Source organism: Vitis vinifera, chromosome 17, assembly GCF_030704535.1.
Source record: "Vitis vinifera cultivar Pinot Noir 40024 chromosome 17, ASM3070453v1".
NCBI lineage: Eukaryota > Viridiplantae > Streptophyta > Magnoliopsida > Vitales > Vitaceae > Vitis > Vitis vinifera.
In genome coordinates, this window is record NC_081821.1 from 15,001 (window position 1) to 36,242 (window position 21,242).

The 21,242-nt window shown below is 36.2% G+C and overlaps 1 protein-coding gene across 2 annotated transcripts; it reads left to right on the forward strand.

The window, feature by feature from the left end:
- Positions 1-1,362: 1,362 nt before the first annotated feature.
- LOC100244222 (ribonuclease TUDOR 1) lies at positions 1,363-20,386 on the forward strand. Of its 2 annotated transcripts, XM_059734217.1 has the most exons (24): positions 1,363-1,479; positions 1,580-3,845; positions 3,923-4,023; positions 4,407-4,530; positions 4,858-5,012; positions 5,308-5,443; positions 5,524-5,694; positions 6,931-7,782; positions 8,307-8,489; positions 9,081-9,155; positions 9,251-9,364; positions 9,457-9,561; positions 13,200-13,406; positions 14,114-14,329; positions 14,415-14,522; positions 15,502-15,672; positions 15,768-15,965; positions 16,052-16,411; positions 16,510-16,740; positions 16,820-17,008; positions 17,082-17,159; positions 17,250-17,444; positions 18,647-19,024; positions 19,867-20,386. In XM_059734217.1, exons 9-24 carry the CDS (start codon positions 8,322-8,324, stop codon positions 20,074-20,076), a joined length of 3,003 nt encoding a protein of 1,000 aa, XP_059590200.1. In that variant the 5' UTR covers positions 1,363-1,479; positions 1,580-3,845; positions 3,923-4,023; positions 4,407-4,530; positions 4,858-5,012; positions 5,308-5,443; positions 5,524-5,694; positions 6,931-7,782; positions 8,307-8,321; the 3' UTR covers positions 20,077-20,386. The 2 variants fall into 2 exon arrangements, with proteins under 2 accessions (XP_059590200.1, XP_059590199.1); XM_059734216.1 differs by lacking the exon at positions 1,363-1,479 and having other exon boundaries at positions 3,716-4,530.
- Positions 20,387-21,242: the final 856 nt, after the last annotated feature.

The following is a 21,242-nucleotide window of genomic DNA, read 5'->3' on the forward strand; positions in this document are numbered from 1 at the left end:
GTAAGCACACTATTCTTTGAAGAAAACAGCATGAGTAATAATATAAGAACTTACTACTCTTTTATAAAAGCAAACTAACTAACCTTTAATCTGAACAAATCAGTGTGATTGGATCTCCACATTTGAGACTTAGATTTGGACCATTTTTTTTAAACCACATATCTCTCTGAGACTCACCTAGCAGTGCCCTCCTCTTTCCATGTCGGGCCCCACAAGTCCTCTATCTGAAATGTCTTTTCAGCTTCCCAACCTCAGAATGAGGCGAGCCATACCTTGATAGATTCGTCTTGACACCACGATTCTCCCACAATTTGGCGTGACACACAATTCCTAGCCATTAAAAAGTTATCCCCTAAAAACCAATGAAATTTGACTTAAGCCCCCAAGGTTCTCAGGGACCCCATTGTCCGATTGATGTAAAACTCCTCCAAGCGGCTTGACGCTTGATTTTCCCCTAGGTTCCGCCCCTCCCATTTTCATCTGCACCGCCTGATCGTCTATCCCATCCCCCGATCGTCCGATATCGGTCGTCGAAATCGACCATCATCGATCTTCCCCATTTTCTCCCACGTGAAAGATCCTCCCGTTTTAAGATGATTGGGCAGACATTAATCATTTTTAATCCCCAAGGCCCGAGTTATGGCCCAAAACGCCTATCCTCCCATATCGCCCCATCCGTCCATTGAAAAGCTCATTCGAGTACACCGTTGCGATCCTCACGATTTTTTTTATAAAAAAAATTGTCCAAAAACTCCATCCGGAGTCCCTGAAAAGCCTCGATAAACCCCCATTTTGACATTTTCCTTTCTTGTCCTATAATGTCGCGATCAAAACCAAAACTATTCGTTAAAAAGCTAATCCAACCGTACGGATCAAAAGAACGTTTCAATTTTAGTGGGGGTATACCCTCTGATCTCAACGACCATTCCCAAATACCTAGAGTATAATACATCTATCAAAACCACCATTTTTCCTCCGTCTTCTTCCATCCAACACTCCATGTGTTGCACCTTCGTTATGCCCCATCCTCCTCATCATGTGACGCCCTGCCAATGGCCCACTTTTTTAACATTTTCAAGCCACCACCTTTTAATCTCAACCGTTCATCTTCAACCTTAAGATTTTCAATCAATGGGTCATCACACCTTTTTAATCCGTCGTACTAACCCACCAACCTCGTTTATTTATTACACACTTGAAACTTTTTTTCCACTTTAAAAAAAAATTATTAATTTTATTTGCATTGCATTTTTATTTTTAATTAATTATTACATTTAAATTATTTTTAAGTTATTTGTTTATTTAAGAAAATAATTACTTTCATTTGTTTTTTAACATCCCGGGCAATCTTCCCGCTATCGACGACCGCCCCACCGTTTCAAAGGCAATAAGACCATTCTAAGAAGGGGGCTTCCTCCAAGCAAGAAGGCCAGAACCTCATTCATTATTCCAAATGCAGCATGGTGAAGCTTGCTGGAGGTATGTTATGATTTCGTCTTTCTCTTTCTCTGTGTCAGAATCCATGTGGTATGGCAGTGCTTTTTGACCTACTTCATTATATGTATGTTTGGGAATCCAGGCTTGCTTCGCTGCGGGCTGAGATGTTTCAGCTACCTACAGCCTGATGTTAACCGTGCTAGCTTTGGGGAAGACGAACCAGACCTCATCATTAAGCTTCATGCGCTTGCTTTTTGGAAACAGGTTAGGCGTTTTACTGGGTATGCACTTTCAGAAAGTCTTCCTGGTAGAGCATAGTAAATAGAAAAATGAGAACAATCCCCCCATTTATTTTCGTTTATTTTTTTCCTTTTCATGCCTATGCCTTTGTATGAATATATCCAAAAAAAAGAATAGTATTCATTCATAGCCTTAATTTTGAATAATGTTAGGCATTTTTATGTTATCTATAGATGATGTGTGGGACTGTATTTAGGTTTACACGTTACTGCCTTGGAAAATGTTTAATCTTTCATAGCCGGAATGGCTGCAGATCTCTCTTTCACTTCTCTTTTCAGTTTCTCTCAGGCATATAATTTTATTTATTTATTATTATTTTGCTTCTTGTCAAGAATCGGTATTAGCCCTAATTGTAATTTTATTCTTCATCCCTAAAATTACATGATTAACTTTTTCTTTTTTTTAGTCCTGCACAGACTCTGTTTTGTGATTTATTTCGAAGAACACTATTTCATTCTTTGCCATCAAATACAAAAATTCAAAAGATGTTACAAAATAAAATTTCAACCCTTCTTTTAAAAAGACTACTGGAGGGAGGGAACATGTCATACTGGTGAAATTGTGAAAAATTACTTGTTTAAATAGAAAGCAGAAGTAGGCTTCCAGGAGTTTGTCATACTGATTTTCTATTATGATCTCCTATTACAAAGAAACCACAAAGGAGAGGGACTTTGTTTAGGGAGGTGCCTTCATGTTCTTTCGATAAGAGGAAGAGCATGGAGAAGCCAAACCATCTTTCTGTTGCAGGAGGACTGGAGGACTTCTCAGGTAAGTTTCCTTTGGATTTCTGGTTCTCTTCCATATCACCATTCTTCTTTCCTTCTTGATGACTTTTGGGCATCATTGACTTCTTTGGGTGTGGACCATCATGGCCACATATTGCTTGCTTGCTAGCTTCTAAACTGTTGATAAGCTGGTTGTTACTTTGTTTGTCTACCTTTTATTTTATTTTCTATTTTCTCTCACAAATAGCTTGAATCTGGTTCAGCTCTGCTACATGGGATTTGAAGATCACCATCTTTTATTTTGTCTTAAACCCATGATCTATCTCACCTGGTTTGCAACCCCACTGATAGTGATTTTTCCAATATTTTATCCCTCATCTGTCTTTTTTTTTCATATACTTCTCTGCTTCTGGTATCTATTTCTGTATCTCCATCTGGGAGTACAAGCTTAGAGAAATAAAGCTGTGAATACGGAGGTTTAGTCTCAAAGGAGTTCATAAAGTGCATCTTGAGCAGTTTCAGCCTTTTGGATTCCAGGGCTGGTGCGTGCAGTCATACATATTGCCATAATTTAAGGCTAAGCTCCAGTTGATTAGATGATAACAAAAAAAAAAAAAAAAACCAGTCCAGGACACTGCATCATTGATGGTGGCAATGAGTGGTATGAGAATATGGGGAGTGATGTGCAAACATATGACTCTGAGGCAGCAGTACAGATAACTGGTTAAGAAATTCCTGACGCTTCTGATTATTCTAATGGGTGAATGGATGATACGATACTTATCTAGCTAGGATTTCCAAAGAGTGCAGAACATTCTAATGGGAAACTTGTTTAAGATTTTCAAGCCACCACCTTTTAATCTCAACCGTCCATGTTCAACCTTAATGAGTACACCTTTTTCAATCAATGCATCATCACACTTTTTTAACCCGGACCACCCACGGTATTAAAAAATTTAAAGTCATATTTAACATATAATACCACCAACCTCATTTATTTATTTCACACTTAAAACTATTTTTCCGCTTAACAAAAAATATAAAATTTATGAACACAGCCATTTTATTTGCATAGCATTTTTTTTAATTAATTATTACATTTAAATTATTTTTCCATTCCGATTTTAAGTTATTTGTTTATTTAAGAAAATAATTACTTTCATTTGTTTTTTTAACATCCCGGGCAATCTTTCATGACTGTAAGTCTTTCCTACCACCTAATTGTTTTTTGACTTTCTATTAATCAAATTTTTTTTTTTTTTTTTAGTGTTTTGTATATAAAATTGTGGATGTTCATCAGATTATTGAATTGGGGGAACTCATTAAGACCAAACAAATTACCTCCGAGGAGCTCACTCAAAATTTTCTTCATAGATTAAAGAGGTAATAAAGCATAAAAAAGAAAGTTTCCTATTTGTCTGCACTAGTCATCTTTCTTATATCCATTGGGGATCCACTAGGTATAATCATGTTCTTGAAGCTGTGGTCACTTATACTGAAGAATTAGCATACAAGCAGGCAAAAGAGGCCAATGAAATGCTTGCCCAAGGAATATATTTGGGTATCTCCTTGATCTATTTCTTGTCATAATTTCAAAAGATTTGAAGATATGAAATTAATATATGGTCATAATTTTGGTGAGTGCATTAACTAGAAGAAGCAAAATTCTGTTACAAGGACAAGTACTATGGTGTAGGGTGTTTTTATTTCAAGTGGTGTCAATGTTATCATCTTGAAACTGGCACCTTATGAGGTTGAGTTGGTAAGTTTTTGGATGGATGAGCCTGTGCAACTTTCATCATGAAGGGGTTCAATTATGTTATTAGGGCACTGGTGCAGTAGGATGCTCCTAAAAAATTTGTCCACATGGGGAGCTCACTTTTCAAATGGATGGTGTTAAATAAATACCTTGATTCCAGAATTTAATAGTCAGTTGTGTTACAGGTCCCCTTCATGGGATTCCATATGGATTGAAGGATATAATTTCAGTACCCCAGTACAAGACTACTTGGGGTTCAAAAACTTTCAAAGATCAAGTTCTTAACATTGAAGCTTGGGTTTACAAGAGGTATCTTCAATAACTCTCTTTCTTCTTTCTTTCCTTCTTTCTTTCTTTCTTTCTTTCTTTCTTTCCTTTTTTTCTGAATAAAAATAAGAATCCTTAATAAAAGGATAGGGAGCATGCAGAAAGATATGTATCTTCAGAAACCTGAAAAATCTTTGGTCATGTTCTGACCACTTAATCTTTCTTTCTTTCTTTCTTTCCTTTTTTCTGAAAAAAATAAGAATCCTTAATAAAAGGATAGGGCGCATGCAGAAAGATATGTATCTTGAGAAACCTGATAAATCTTTGGTCATGTTCTGACCACTTAATCTGTTACTCTGATTGGTACAGGTTGAAGTCTTCTGGGGCTGTTCTTGTTGCAAAGCTTGTTTCTGGATCACTGGCATATGATGACATCTGGTTTGGAGGTAGGACAAGGAATCCATGGAATATTGAGGAATATTCTACTGGTTGATCTGCTGGACCTGCTGCTTGCACCTCAGCAGGTATCCTTTAGTGCTTGAGCTGTTTGTTCTCAATGTTAATTTCTTCCATTTGATTTTCTGGCATGATTTATTGGTTGCTTTTTATGTTTGAGTCTTCACCTCCTTAACTACTTCTCATAGTGCTTTTCACCTTAACAAGGGTCTAATGTTTATGCACTTGATGTTGAAGGAATAGCACTTGTAAATCAAAATCCCTTTCCAATTATTATAGCATGAATATGTGATCATGAACTCACTTGACAAAAGCTATATGGAACATGCATTGCTTCAACTAAGAATTTATTTTCCATCACAGGCATGGTTCCTTTTGCAATTGGCTCAGAAACAGCTGGCTCCATAACCTATCCGCTGCTCGTTGTGGTGTGACAGCATTACACCCAACTTTCGGTGCTGTTGGTTGAACTGGTGTAATGAGCATTTCGGAAAGCTTGGTATTACCATAATCATCTTCACTTTATGTGGCACATTTGTTTTCCTTATTTTGTTGTGGAATCTAAATCTAAATGTTCAGGATAAGCTTGGACCTTTCTGTTGAAGTGCTGCAGATTGCACAATTATTCTGGATGCCATTCTAGGAAAGGATCCAGATGATCCCTCATAGGGGGACATTTCCCTTGATGACCCATTCACATTGGACATCACAAATCTTACTGTTGGGTATCTGCATGATGCTGAGATGGAGGTAAGAGTGGGTCTATGTATTAAAATTACAATATACTTGCTAAACTCAAATTTTTTAGCTCAAATTATCATTACACCACTCAGACCTTAGCCAGGTCAAGAACTTAATGAAGTTCATGGTTTTGTTTTGTTTTTTGGTTTAAGCGCCCACTCAGAAAACTGCTTGTAGGGCTGGATTATGAGATGTGTTACTTCTGAAGGTTTTTTTGGATCTTCAGCAGTATGATCCTCCTGAGGTTATAGGTGGTTTTTGCTGAGGCATTTCGTGATAAAGCTTATTTCATCATTGAGGAAATTCTTAGAAATAGAGATTTAAATCTTGTGTCCATTTATTCCAAAATACTTTGCATGGTATGTTTTGCTGATGATCTATTGGCTTTTAGCTGAGCATCTAAAAATAAAACTTGTTGCATTGTTAATGAAATTCTTGGAAATGATTATACATCGGTTGCAGATTATATCCCTAGTTTTAGAATCAAACGATGTACAGCTATAGCTTATCTGGCTTTACAAAATTTACAGAAGAAAAATCTGCTTGCGAAGTTGTGAATCTGCTATGACTACTAAAGTTCCTTTATTTGGTCTTTGCTTGCGTGCAATATATTGCGGAAGGTTTAACCAATTCATAGCTTTGAAACAGTCGGACCCCATAGCTTGAAGCCAGGCTTCAGTTTCCACCTGAATTGCAGCACTACTAGCACCATGTCCAAAAATATCTCTTCCACTCTGCCACTATAAATCTGCTAATAGGAGTGAAGTTCCTCTTCCATGCCTCTGTCAATGATTCATTGAGGTCAAGAATAGAAAAGATCTAGTTCCTCATAATTACTCACGTCATTCCTTTTGGACCAGCTCTGAAAATTGTCGTCCATCAGTTCTTACCTTTGTCAAAATCAACATGTCTTTATTTATTCGTAAACCATGATAAACTTGGAACATTCTGGTTGCATGAATCTGTTTTGCTTAGCTATTATCCTAAACCTGCTGGTAATAGCTTTGTAGAGTGGTTTCGTCCAAACAAACATTCGATTTAAGGTCCTCTGTGTGGTTATATGGAAAATGGTTTGACGTACAGGTGCTGTTTGTTCCCAAAAGGAGGAAAATGGGTCCCAGCTCACAAGCTTACGGAGTTCCATTATTTTACCGTCAGATTCAGAGGGGCCTTCTGAATTCTGTTTCATGCATTTATGGTATTTGAGGCATTTACATGTTACTTGAGAAATTAATTTTTTTTCAGGCAGTTATGGTGGAGATGGAAAGAGATGGTGGAGATGGAAGCCTGGAAAAGATTTCTTTGGTGATAGCGGGAGCAATGACTAAATCAAACAAGCATGGTCAAAAGGCTATACTGTGAAGCCCACTACCATTAGGGCGTTACGCCTTGACCCATTAGAATATAAAAAAATGAGATGTAAATACAAGTAAATATAATTAAGATATATATATATAGAATAATATAATTCAGGTGCAGCGTAAAGATATTTGAATTGCTTAAGTGGCGGTTTTTGGTTGATGCCAAGTTGATAATCTAGTGGTGCCTTAATATCAACCAGGATATCACATTCTGCATGTAATCTTTTCAAAAATGGCATTTTCATCGGCAGGATCGGTAATATTACAAAGATTTCCTTCCATTTGAAATGTGCTAGGGTTAATAATAATCACCAGGTAATACAGAGTTAGTAATAATCAGAATGTAATATAGAGACGATTTTGAAATTTAGAAATGAAAAGAAAAACGTCATCATAAATATGCCGGTTACTTGTCTTTATCCGGGAAAAGAAAAGAAAAGGAAAAAAAAAAAAGAAGAGTTCGAGCACAGGGCTGGGATGGATTTGGACAAACAAACGTTAAGATGGGTGGTAGATCAAGTAATTTAAGCAGAAAGGGAGGGTACGTTCGCCTGCAATTTTTTCCTGTTACGTTATCAGTGTGCCTATAACAACAACACTAGATTTATCGTATTCAAAGGGACCTCTCTTTCTCTGACTCTCGCTGATCCGCCGTCCGACGCCACTCCTCTTTATAATTTAAGGAAGGAAAGGAGCGCCGATTTGAAAGCAGGAGTCCTTGGGAACATCGATCCAGGTATCATGTGATCTCTGGCATTGTTACGACTTTTACTCGATCTTATATCGTCGACTTTACCAATCAATTCTCCCCGATCCTCATTCTTGTATGAAACTCTTATGTTTCCATCTTCCTCTTTTGTTTTTTTAGAAAATGTTTCTGTTGTTGTTTTAGCCGGCAATTGAATTGATCATACAGATCGAAGGTTGGTTATAATAAGTGTTAAATGATCTATTGATGCATGTGATGGCTTTGCTGGATTTGACGGTCGTTGCTGTTGTCTCGTTAATTCTGATGTTAGGGATCTGATCATTAACTTTGTTATCGAAACTCCTCAAGATTTGAATTTTTTTTTTTTTTTTTTTTTCATTTTTCCTGTTCTGTTCTGGTGCCGGATTGTTTGAATTTTATTTTTCCAAATTTTAATGGATCTTCTTATACTATGCTATTGGATCAGCAACAAAATGTGTTCAAAGTTCATTCTGTGCATCAAAACACAATATATATTGCAGTAAGCAGTGGTTTGTGACGGATTTTTGCAGATCTTGGTTGTTTAAATGGCGTCTTCATCATCGTCGACTGTAGCTGGCGCCACAGGATGGTTGAGAGGAAAGGTGAAAGCTGTTCCTTCGGGAGACTGCTTAGTGATAATGGGAAACTCCAAGGGCGATAGCCCTCCGCCAGAGAGGACAATAACTTTATCATCTCTGATTGCTCCCAGATTGGTATATTTACTTTCATGTTTATAGCAAGCTTTTTTTGTGTTCCTCATGCATCTTTACATAAAGGCTCTGTATACGGATCTAGAAAAGGTGGCAAGGGGAAGGGAATTTTTTAGAGATCCAACCAGAGCCAAAATGGTTTATTAGTTTAGTTTCGTTTTGAAGTTAAAACCTTTGGAAAATTTGGATGAACACCCTGACTAGGTGAATCATTCGAATAGTTTGGTCTCCAAGGGTTGTCAATACCTGAGTGGTGTCTGGATTGCCAGTTTAGTTGTACGAGGCTTTTGTTCATCTTGGTTCATATTTACTATTTATGCTGGCTTGAAGTTCTATATTTAATTGTTTGGTCATTGTAGCCATGGTCTCCAACTGAGCGAGCTTCCTTCTAACTTCTACAGTATTTTTTTCATCACACTTAGCTTTTGTGGATAACCAGCTGTAAACAGTGTTAGCATGATCCACATTTAAAAATTATTGTTTAAAGTTCATGAGGATTTTGTTAAGAACATTTTGTTTTGTTCAGCTGTGATAATAAATGGTATTGATTAGACTTATGACTGGGAGTCTCTTTTTCTCCTCTCTCATTCCTAGGCCCGTAGGGGTGGAGTTGATGAGCCGTTTGCATGGGACAGCAGAGAGTATTTAAGGAAGCTCTGCATTGGAAAGGTGCCCATAGTTAACATGTTTCGGTTTTTTTTGGCTATATAACATTCTCTTTTAAGACAGATGTTGCATCTTACTCAATATAATTCTTTAAATAGGAAGTCACTTTCAGAGTTGATTATACTGTACCATCCATTGGAAGAGAATTTGGCTCCGTTTTCCTTGGCGACAAAAATGTTTCGGTGCTGGTTGTTTCTGAAGGCTGGGCAAGGGTCATACTCGATTTTGTTCCCCACATATATTTACTAGCTTATGAATTTTCATTATCTTTCCTTGAGGTTAAGATAAATCTGGTTTTGTGCAGGTAAGGGAGACAGGTCAACAGAAAGGAGAAGTAAGTCCTGTCCTTGCAGAATTGCTTCGCCTTGAAGAGCAAGCTAAGCAACAATGTCTAGGTCGTTGGAGCAAGGTTGGTACCCAACCCCACCCCAAAATCCATCCACTCTGCTTCTTACTTAAATTCTTTTTAAGTCCATCAAACCCCTCTTGACGTACAGCCTGCTTCAAAATAAGTGGGTGTCGTTGGCAGACTCCCTAGTCTTCCCATTTTGTATTGCCATTCTCTTCTCTAATAAATGACGAATAATGTTGTGTTGGAGATTGCCAGCTTTCTTTATGACTGGTAAATAGGAAGTGGTGGCATTTAGGAAATATTTAGATGATTTGGGCCTTTCTAACTTAGAGACAGCTATATTAGAAAGAGGAAATTGTTAAGAACTCTATTAATCACAAAGTGTATTGAAATTCAGGAGGAAACGATATTTAAAATCTTTCTTATCATGAATCCACATTTCCATGACAACGAACTCATGAGGTCTAATTGAATGTGAAATTATTTATACCTGAATTCAAATTATACATCAGAGTTTTTTTTTAATTATTTATATAAGATGAATAAATACTTTTAAACATGGGATTTGCGTTCAGAAAGGATTCCCTGTTAATCCAAGTACTGTGCTGAGGATGATCACTGAGCGAGCAAGCTTAAAAAACTCTTTTGTGCACTAGCAAATGTTCATAAAGATATCTTTGTGCTCTCACTTAATGGTTGGCGCTGAGAGCTGTCACAGACTGTTGTTCTATGAAAATTAGTTGGCACTGAGAGCTATCACAGACTGTTCTATTAAAATTAGTTTATTTCCCAATTCCTTCCCCCCACTCCCCCACCCTCCTCTTTCTCTTTCCTTCTTTCCCTCTCAATGTAGAGTCTCCAAAATTACTTTACCAACTTTCTCAATTGCAGAAAAAATTGTAAGAGGCCACCCAGAAAGGGATCGTGTTGCATATTGTGCAACAATATAAGTGGTCCTTACTGATGAAAAGCCTGATAAGTGGTTTCCATCATGGCGTAAGTTTTCATAGTGTTGGTTTCTATCAAAATATTTCTTTTTCTTATCATACGCTACTTCACAGTGCATGCATTACTTCTCCAATTTCCTTATTTAACAAAAGAACTAAGAATTGTGTTAGAGCATGAATTGTGAACCCAAATCCTATAAGCTTGAAAATTGATAGTTCAATATGGTATTGAAGCTTGGTTTAATGGGAGGTCTCGTGTTTGAGCCACCTTTCTACAATTTGTATATTTGTTTCCCCATTTGCATATTTGTAAGTTCAAAAGGACTATTTGCATTTTTTGCCTTCAGGCCTATGTATCTCTCCATGTGCGGGTATGGGGCCGCACATGAGGGAGAGTGTTAGAGCATGAATTGTGAACCCAAATCCTACAAGCTCAAGTTTTTAGGAAAATTGGTAGTTCAACAAAATGTATATTATGTTTTCTTTGGTGTGCTCATGTATACTTCCTATGTACTTGGTCTAGCCTTTATTTTTGGCTCTTTAATATATCTTTTGCTCTTTTGCCTATCAATAAAAGTATATTACACACATGCACACTGACAAAGAGACTGATTAGAATTAAATTTTACAACTAACTATTAGAATTAGAAAATATAACCTCCATGAGAGTAAGAGGGATGAACACACAAATTTTGAAAGTCTTGAAAAAAAATACACAAAAAAATAAGAAAATATGCGAACAAACTTATTTGTGTTAAAATAATATTGGATACAATCCTTTGGAATAATATTCTATATAAAAGAATATTTTTCTTTGATTCGATCACTTTGATTACAATTTTGATTTGATCTCTTTGATAACAATAGAAGGGATGACAATGTGAGTATTTCCTTATGGTTAAAGTTCAATTGAGGACCTAGCATGACTTGTTCCTAAGTGACTTATTGACCTTTGAGATTGATGAAGAGCAAGTGTGTAGTACTTCATGTGTTTTTTAGACTTGCAAGGGCATTTTTGTGAAGCCTTTCGGATCCTCCAACATTGAAGGAGGTCACTTTTAGTTATAGGTAGAGTTAAGGAATTGAATTTGAAATCCCAAAATTTGATTGCTCAATTCAAGGACTTTGGTTCCTTGATTTGAACAATTTGTCTCCTGTATTTAGAAAATTTTTCAATAAGAGAGTATTTCTTTTTAATTCCCTTTTAACTTTAATTAATTTGATTTTTTTCAAGACTTGATTTTGTAGTTATCCAAATTTTGTCACATGTCACCCCTTGAATATCATGTCACGTGTACAATGTGTATGACTTAACACTTATCAAAACCAGATTTATTGAACGAAGAAGTCAGAATTGAGATGATCAATTTAGTGGTAATTTAATCATCTATTTTTTTTATTTTTTATTTTTTATGGTGTACTTGAGTATTGAACTTTTTATTTTGTTTTTGCTCTTTGATGGGTAACATTTTTCCCCTAAATGGAATTGCTCTCTTTTCTTTTTCTTGTAGGAGCTCTATGCCATTATCACCTTTTCTCCCTAATGCAAAAGGAATAATTCATCTATTGTTTTTGGTCCACTTTATGACCTTCACTTTGCTATATTGCCATTTATTGATGTTAGAATTTTTTAGGAGATAAATAACAAGGTAAAAACGGAAATGGATCGAGTAATCTATTCCTTTATCCAAGAAAAGTTATTTCTAGTCTGCATGGTCCAATCATTGATCCCAAAAATTTCGACAATAAATTAGTTAGGTCACTGGTATAATTCCCTACCCACGGGTTGTTAGGGGGGTTACCGCTTAAAACTCTCTATATTGAGCCTTTTGGCCTTGTACAAAGCATACTTAGAGTTAAACCCCTTTTTTAGTCTCATAGTTTAGGGGGTTCAGGGGTCCCTCCGTTGGGAAGAGAAGAACCACTAAGAACTACTAAGCTAGCGAGTGAGTGTCCCTTGCGGATAAGGGGTGCAAATGATAAAAGGTAAGTTGTAGAAGGCTGCTATTCTTGACTCCAAATTGGGAATAGGGTAAAGCCTGTAGCCTTGAAAAAAAAAGCTTTTTTGCATAATTTAGAGCTCAAGAGCCTAAAGGTTATTTAGGACCTTGAGTTTCTTCCTACAACTTCTCTTCCTCGAAGGCCACTATTCCTGAAGGGAATAGAGTAAGGCCTTTACCTAATAACCAAAGTTCCACTATTCTGCTAGGAATAAAGTAAGGGCTTTACCGATTATTCTTACCCTTCTCCAAGGTCGCTATTCCTGACTGAAGGGCAGGAATAGTGTTAGGCCTTTACCAAAAAAAATAAAATTAAGGCTGTTCTTAGTCCAATAAAAGCATTTTTTTAGTAAGAGTTGGAACAAACGAAGTATTTCATAATTGACATGAAACTCAGTATCCCATTTATCATTCTTATTGGAGATTTCAATTGAAAAAATAACCAGACATTTATCCCAGCAAAGATGACCTTCTGTCCGGGTGATTTTTTGTTGCATCCTGACAATATAGGTTTTAATTCTGGCTGTAACTCCTGCTCAGCACACTGGTGGTCTAGCCAGTTCTTTGGTGAAGCTTTGAGGACCCTATAAATAAGAATTGCTCATGTGTATGGTTTTTGTTTCCTTAAAAATCAACCTGAAGAGTACTAGGCTTCTTTTTTAGTGCAGGATTTATATTGTTGAGAAGAAAGTAATGCAAACGTGTGTTATAATGACATGCTAATATTGTCTTTCACTCCTGGTTGCAGACACCTGGTGCTTCTGAGCTATCCATCAGGAACTTACCTCCCTCAGCCATTGGTGATCCTAGTAACTTGGATGCCATGGGCCTACTCAATGCAAACAAGGGTAGGGCCATGCAAGGTATTGTTGAGCAGGTTCGAGATGGCAGTACCATCCGGGTCTATTTGCTTCCTGAATTCCAGTTTGTTCAAGTGTTTGTTGCAGGAATCCAGGTATTGATCCGCTTTTCATCAGCACTGTACTAGTTAGTGGTGATTTTGATAGGTATAATGGTGATATATCAGTTTTATTCATAGTTGTTGACTCAGGAAACTCGTATCGTATCTTGTATTATAAGTTTTTTTATAGAGTGAAAAATAAACACAAAAAAGTATTTATACATGTACATATATATTAGCAGTATGAAGTATAGAGTAATATATAACCATTTCATAAAAAATAGTGAGATTTAGAGAGATTAAACTATATCATATCATATGAAAATATTGAATATTAAAGGTTTTGAACTATATCATATAATATCTGACTTCCAACACGACTTTTGACAATATAATGTAGTTTCATGTTGGATTATTTTACCTCTCTCCCTTTTGTGATCAATTTTTAACCTTACCATACATTTTAAACAAATAATATAATAATTATTTTATTAAAAAAATTGAATTTGATTTTTCTTAGAAGTTATGAAAAATAGTCCAAGATATATGTATTGTGTATTCTATTGTATATCGTATATGTGTCGTAAGATACATCCAAGATAAGATATAGATTTCTATATATATTGATTTCCATAAAAAAAAACATATTGTATTGTTATATCATTATATCATATTATGTATTTTAGGTTTTTAACTATAATTTTATTTCCTACTTTCAACTTGTTTCCTGGGTTTTGATTGCTGTTTTATATTGGAATTAGGCTCCATCAATGGGAAGAAGAGCTGCAGCAGAAGCCATTGTTGAGACAGAACTGGCATCTGATGAGCCAAATGGAGAAGGATCTGCTGAAACTCGGCCTGCTTTAACATCAGCACAGAGGTTGGCAGCATCAACAGCATCCTCTAATGAAGTTGCCCCTGAACCATTTGGGAAGGAAGCTAAACACTTCACTGAGATTCGTGTTTTGCATAGGGAGGTGAGTAAATTTATCTTATCAAATGACTTGTCATTTTTGCATTTGATTGTCTTTAGATGGTTTCAATTAATGGTGGAATTTACAGGTCCGTATCGTATTAGAAGGTGTTGACAAATTTGGCAATTTGATCGGTTCAGTATATTATCCCGATGGTGAATCAGCAAAGGACCTAGCACTGGAGCTTGTAGAAAGTGTATGTGCCTAAATCTTGGAGTGGTGTTGGTATTTATTTTGAAGCTTTATTTTTTTGGTGTTTCTCCTGGTTCTGCTTTAAGTCTGCATTTCAAAGTTATATGAATTTATGACGACTTACAGATTCTGAATCCTTTGGGGATAAGGCATATTGATATAAAGGATGTGCTTGAATTGAAGAAAGTCTTTTCAATAGGACATCTATCATGTTCTTTGTTGTAGCTAAACTCTTTGCTGTTTTCTCAATCTTAATATTCTTCAACCAGATTTGGGATATATTTAACTTGTTGTCAGATATCTTCTGTCTTGTCCTTCTCCACAAAATTCAAGAAATTTAATATGGTACCTCAAATAGTCTTGGCTAAGAAACCTTTTTTTTTGTGTTTTGCTTTCCTGATAAGCCATGGATATCACTTTTCCAACATTCTTAACCAGCCAGTTTCTTTTAAGCATAAAAGCCCCTTTCCTTTGCCTGGTGTGCTACCTCTCTTCCAAAGAAGATTCCAACTGAGAATTCTTCTGTTCTGCATATGTTGTTATTCCTTAGATTAGACCCTTCTTGAAATGATATGGATAAGGAAATATTAATTTTGAAATGCAAAGTGTTTATCCTATTTTCTTTTTATTTGTTTAATTTTGACACTCTATTTCTCCTGTAATTACTTCCTTTTTGTTTTCCTTTAAAAAGCGAGATAGTTTTAAAATATTCATTTAGCTCATGATTGCTGTTACTTGTGTCTAATCTTCTCATCTGCCACTGTTTCAGCTTGGAGGACATACATTCACAATTCATCCAATAGGTTATTATTCAGTGGTTACCTAAGAATTCAAACATTTCTCTGTTGCTACCTAAAGTCTTTGTATCTTTGATTAATGCACTGTCTGCTCTATTGTTACTGAAAATCTCTGGTATCTTTGATTAATGTACTAAGTATCCTCACTGAAATTTGTGGAGATAAACTCTCTCCCTCTTCATGCAGGGTTTAGCTAAATATCTAGAATGGAGTGCTAGTATGATGGAAGAAGATGCCAAACGGCGGCTGAAGTCTGCAGAACTTCAAGCGAAGAAGAATCGATTGAGATTCTGGACAAACTATGTTCCCCCACCCACAAATTCGAAGGCAATTCACGACCAGAATTTTACTGGAAAAGTGGGTAGTTGGTCAACATAATGCTTACGTAAATCCTATCTTTTATAAATGGAATTTTACCCTAATTTTATGTCCATCTCATTTGGCCTTTTTAGGTGGTTGAGGTTGTAAGTGGGGATTGCATCATTGTAGCTGATGATTCTCTCCCATTCGGCAGCCCATTAGCAGAACGACGAGTTAACCTCTCCAGTATCAGGTGTCCAAAAATGGGCAATCCTCGTAGAGATGAAAGACCTGCTCCCTACGCCCGTGAAGCAAGGGAGTTTCTACGGACACGGCTTATTGGCCAACAAGTATGGATGCTTTTTTTTTTCCTTCTTTTTGACTATGCCTTTTTTATGAACATGAGATCTATTTTAATCGATCCTATATTTTTCAGGTGAATGTTTCAATGGAATATTCTAGGAAGGTAGGCTTGGCAGATGGACCCACAACTGCTTCTGCAGATTCTAGGGTAATGGATTTTGGATCAGTCTTCCTGGTCTCTCCTACTAAGGTTGAGGCTGATGGTGCATCCACACCTGCTATATCTACTGCTGGAAGTCAGCATGCTGGGGTAAATGTTGCTGAGCTAGTTGTTGCCCGTGGCTTTGGCACTGTCATCAGGCATCGAGATTTTGAGGAAAGATCAAACTATTATGATGCTCTCCTTGCTGCTGAATCGCGTGCTATTTCTGGGAGAAAAGGAATCCATTCTGCAAAGGATCCTCCAGTGATGCATATAACAGACTTGCTTATGGTTAGAATTCTGAAATATAACTCTTATGCTGGATTCTTTTCTTGATATAATTGCCAACTATAAATTCACTGTCTCTTTTATGAAAATGTCTATTTCAGGCATCAGCAAAGAAAGCAAAAGATTTCTTGCCATTTCTGCAAAGGGTTAGGAGGATGCCTGCCATTGTGGAATATGTCCTCAGTGGTCACCGCTTTAAACTGTTGATTCCTAAGGAAACATGTAGCATTGCTTTCTCGTTCTCTGGTGTTCGATGTCCTGGTCGTGATGAGCCTTTTTCAGACGAAGCAATTGCACTAATGAGACGAAAGATAATGCAAAGAGATGTCGAAGTACTGTTCCTCTTTTAAACTGGTAACCTGCTGGCTGGTTTCTTTCCCTTTGTTGCTAAATCTATTCTTTCTTATGCAGATTGAAGTGGAAACTGTTGATAGAACTGGAACTTTCTTGGGATCTCTATGGGAGGCAAAAACCAACATGGCAGTGACACTTCTTGAGGCTGGACTAGCAAAGCTTCAAACTTCCTTTGGCAGTGACAGGATCCCCGATGCTCACCTTCTTGCTCAGGCTGAGCAGTCTGCGAAAAAGCAAAAACTAAAAGTAAGAAGCAGAAAATATATCGTATTAGAGCCATCTTCCTCTGTTAATTTTGCTAATTGACATGTTGCTGCAGATATGGGAAAACTATGTAGAAGGAGAAGAAGTTTCTAATGGGTCAGCTACTGAAAGCAAACAGAAAGAAGTGCTTAAGGTGCATGGGATTTAACTGCATCATTTGATACCCTTCTTGATGGGTTAAAGGAAAGATAATGACTTGTCCTGCTGATGTTTTTTTTTTCAGGTAGTGGTTACTGAAATTTTAGGTGGTGGTAGATTTTATGTCCAGACAATCGGAGATCAGAGAGTAGCCTCTATTCAGCAGCAGCTTGCTTCTCTGAATCTTCAAGAAGCTCCTGTCATTGGTGCTTTTAATCCTAAGAAGGGTGACATTGTCCTTGCGCAATTTAGTGCAGATAATTCGTGGAACCGAGCAATGGTGAGATTTAAATCTGGATAGTTTACTTTCAAGTTCCAATTGTAAATACTGTATTTTCTCAGCAAGTGGGTAAGGAAGAGCGAGATATGTGCTTTGAAAGTGTATTAGGAAAAGAAAGATACATATACTGAGTGGCCAGAATAATCAATTTTTAGCACGTAAAGATCCTGGTTTCTAGTTAGCAATGAGAACTAGGATATTTAAAAGTAGAATATAAATTATTGTACATGATGATATGTGGCAAATCAGTTGAAGATAACCAAAACAAATTTGACTAGTGTGATGTAATGCTTGGGTTAGTGATTAAAGTATATGAAATATATCAAACCGAATGTTATTCTTTCATAGTCCGGAATTTAACTTGTTCAGATTTTCTTACAAAATTTTTATATGGGGCAATGTATAGGCAGATAGCTATCTAACATATGAAATTAGGAAATTGTCAGAATGAATAATGAGTGAAGCTTACAATACTGCTCTGATTAGTGATTAAAAACGAGTATCATTGGACTACAACCGGGAGTTTGAGTAAGTGATGTAGTTGCTAAAAAATTCCATGAATGAATTAGTAAAAAGAGAAAATTAATAGTTGAACCAATATAGAGAATGGTAATGAAAAAATAGGATGAGAATGAATTGAAAAGAAAAAAGAGAAAATAATGCGGTCAATGAGCTTCTACCAAATCATGAATGAGACATTTTAAATTTGAAAACAAAAAGGAAAAAGGAGAGAGGTAGATAAAATAGGAAGGATATGTGGCTTTTGACCCAAGAGTGCATGATGGCCAATGGATGCTTTCTTCTTCTTTGCGTTGGAAGGGACAATTAAAATTGAGCCTGGTCTTGTTTATTTTCATCTCAATGCAGATGCTAATGATAATCTTAAAGCATGATACTTCAGGATTTGACCTCATTTTTTGTTTACATAAAAAACACCATAGGAATTAGTTCTCTCTCTGTTTCTCTCTCTATTTTATTATCTCTAAATCTTCAACTAGTTTCCAATAGTTGTCTAGCTGCCTTTGGTGTTGGAAATGCCAAATATTGTCACCTGGGTAAATTTCACATGTAATATTGTTGTATCATGTGTGACATTATTTGCAGAAGCAATAACTTATTTCTCTAATAATTACAAGAAGTCTATTTCAGTTATATTGTGTTCCTGTTTCTTAGTTTGAATCTTTCTCATTTGACATGTACAGATTGTTAATGCACCTCGGGGGGCTGTTGAATCCCCAAAAGACAAATTTGAAGTGTTCTACATTGACTATGGAAATCAAGAAATTATTCCTTACAGTCAGTTGAGGCCACTTGATCCTTCAGTGTCCTCTGCTCCTGGCCTTGCTCAGCTATGCAGCCTTGCATACATAAAGGTTCCGAGCTTGGATGAGGATTTTGGTCAAGAAGCAGCTGAGCATTTTAGTGATATGACATTAAATAGTTCAAAAGAGCTCAGGGCTGTGATTGAGGATAAGGATACTTCAGGAGGAAAAGTGAAAGGACAAGGAACTGGGATAGTCCTTATTGTAACTTTGATTGATGTGGAAGCTGAATCCAGTATAAATGCTGCAATGTTGAAGGTTTGAAACCCTCTTTTAACTCTATTTTTTTGTTAAGCTAGAATCACACTTCCTTTTGTGCCATCACCATTGTCCACCTAGTGTTGGTTATCTCTCTTCCTGAGCAAGCATCCAAGATCTCAATCTCCATCTCTTTTTTCATCCCTAAGGTCCTCTTTGCATCACATTTCTGCTGTCTGCTCATCTGAAAGCTTGATCTTCCCTTCCTTCTCATGCAGTTTAGACAAATCTTAAAACCCTCCCCTTTTCTATCTTCTATTCACTCTCATCTTCCTTATTCCACCTTTTCAGCTCTTTCAAAAAGTTCAAAAGGCTCTGATTTGAGGGCTCTAAGACTTAAACCAGCAGCCTTCTAATCAAGCTCAGCCTTTTTTGTCCAGTCCATGATCATGCATGCCTCCTGCCAGAATTTTTGAGAAACCAGACCCAGATTGATTCTTTGATCAAGTTATTGTAGGATCAATCTGCACCCGTACCTTCCAAAGTTTTTTCCTTCTGCCCGATAAGTGGATATTATTTTTTATTCCGGGCAACCTACATTATAGTGAAGAAAGTTAGGTTTTGGTATTATTAGCATGAAAAAGTAGAAATAACGTCTCACAGGCTCAGCAAAGTCCTGAATTAAACAACTTGAATAACCCTTTAGCTATGAAGATTCTGTTTCACTATCGTCAGAACGTGAAGTTTTTGTTTCTGGTTCTTTGATTTCAGGCACTTGTAAAAGCCAGCTTGTGATGTTTTATGGCGGCCATGTGTATATATTATTTGGTTTATTGACTATTGACTATTTGGTATATTATTTTGGGTTTGAATTTCCTGACTGAAAGGTGAAAATTTTTCAGGAAGGGCTTGCTACTGTAGAGAAAAGAAAGAGATGGGACCCCAAGGAAAAACAGATAGCATTTGATAATTTGGAAAAATTCCAGGCAGAAGCACGACTTAACAGGCTAAGGATGTGGCAGTATGGGGATATTCAGTCAGATGATGAGGACACAGCTCCACCTGTTAGAAAGGCTGGTGGTCGGCGATTAATAAAAGCTTCAACATCCTGAGGTAAAAAAGACTCCAGCGGCCTAAGACAAGTGATAGGGACAATGATTTGCTTCTAGAGATACAAGACAAAGAAATGTTGCAGTAGCTTAAACTTTATTAAAATTAGCTTTTCATATTGTTTTTGTATTTTAAAATTTTACTGATAGGTGAGGGAACAATGTTTTTTCATTTTTTTTTTTTAAAAAAAAATTATAACCTTTTAATAAGGTGAAGTTTCATCCTGACCAGTCTCTTTGAGGAGACAATCGGAAACAATTTTTCGCAGTTCAGCAAAAATTTAAAGATTTTGTGTCGGATTTTTCTTTGGTATCTGTTAATCAGCTTTAGTTTCATTCATGTATGGTGAATAGCTCTTCAGTTATTTTCTAGCCTTCCAAATTATGAATTGTACTTGAGTTATGACAAAGGGAGACTACTCGCCCTTTCTTTCCTGCCAAATGCTCCAATAAACTCAACTTCGGACGTTGTTACACAAAACTTTTAACACTTAAAAATCATATATTGTAGAAGTTCTTGGAGTTTTAAATAGCATAAGATAAAAACTGGTATTCTCCACTCTGTTCAGGCGAACCAGAAATATATGAATATGTAAGTCCCAATTTCGCCGATTTTTTTTTCTTGTTTTTTTCTGATTCCCTTTTCCTCTATGTAGTAGGTTCTTTTTTCCTCAATTTATTTTTTATTTTTTATTTTTTTATTTTTTATTTTAACCTAAGAAAGTATTTATATTATATTGTTATCATTATATTAAAGTATTGGCCAATGTTTTTGAATTGTTTTAGTAGTTGGACTAGTGTTAAACCATCTGAGTCTCGGCTGAGCTGTTTCTTTGATAATACAATAATTCATATTACAAAATATGTTGGTTTTTTTAGAAATATTAATTTTAGTATGTGTATATTTATATTATATTGTTATCATTATATTAAAGTATTGGCCAATGTTTTTGAATTGTTTTAGTAGTTGGACTAGCGTTAAACCATCTGAGTCTCGGCTGAGCTGTTTCTTTGATAATACAATAATTCATATTACAAAATATGTTGGTTTTTTTAGAAATATTAATTTTAGTATGTGTATATATATATATACACACTAAAATGAAACATTTATATTGTTATATTATTTATTTGTTTGTTGATGTTAAGATTAAAATGAAACATTTGAA

What these genes read in the sequence shown, in the direction of transcription:
- LOC100244222 (XM_059734217.1), top strand. Translation starts at nt 8,322, where the DNA reads ATGGCGTCTTCATCATCGTCGACTGTAGCTGGCGCCACAGGATGGTTG. An exon ending in ATATAACAGACTTGCTTATG is followed by an intron (nt 16,412 to 16,509) that starts GTTAGAATTCTG and finishes TGTCTATTTCAG; the next exon opens with GCATCAGCAAAGAAAGCAAA. An exon ending in TAAATGCTGCAATGTTGAAG is followed by an intron (nt 19,025 to 19,866) that starts GTTTGAAACCCT and finishes AAAATTTTTCAG; the next exon opens with GAAGGGCTTGCTACTGTAGA.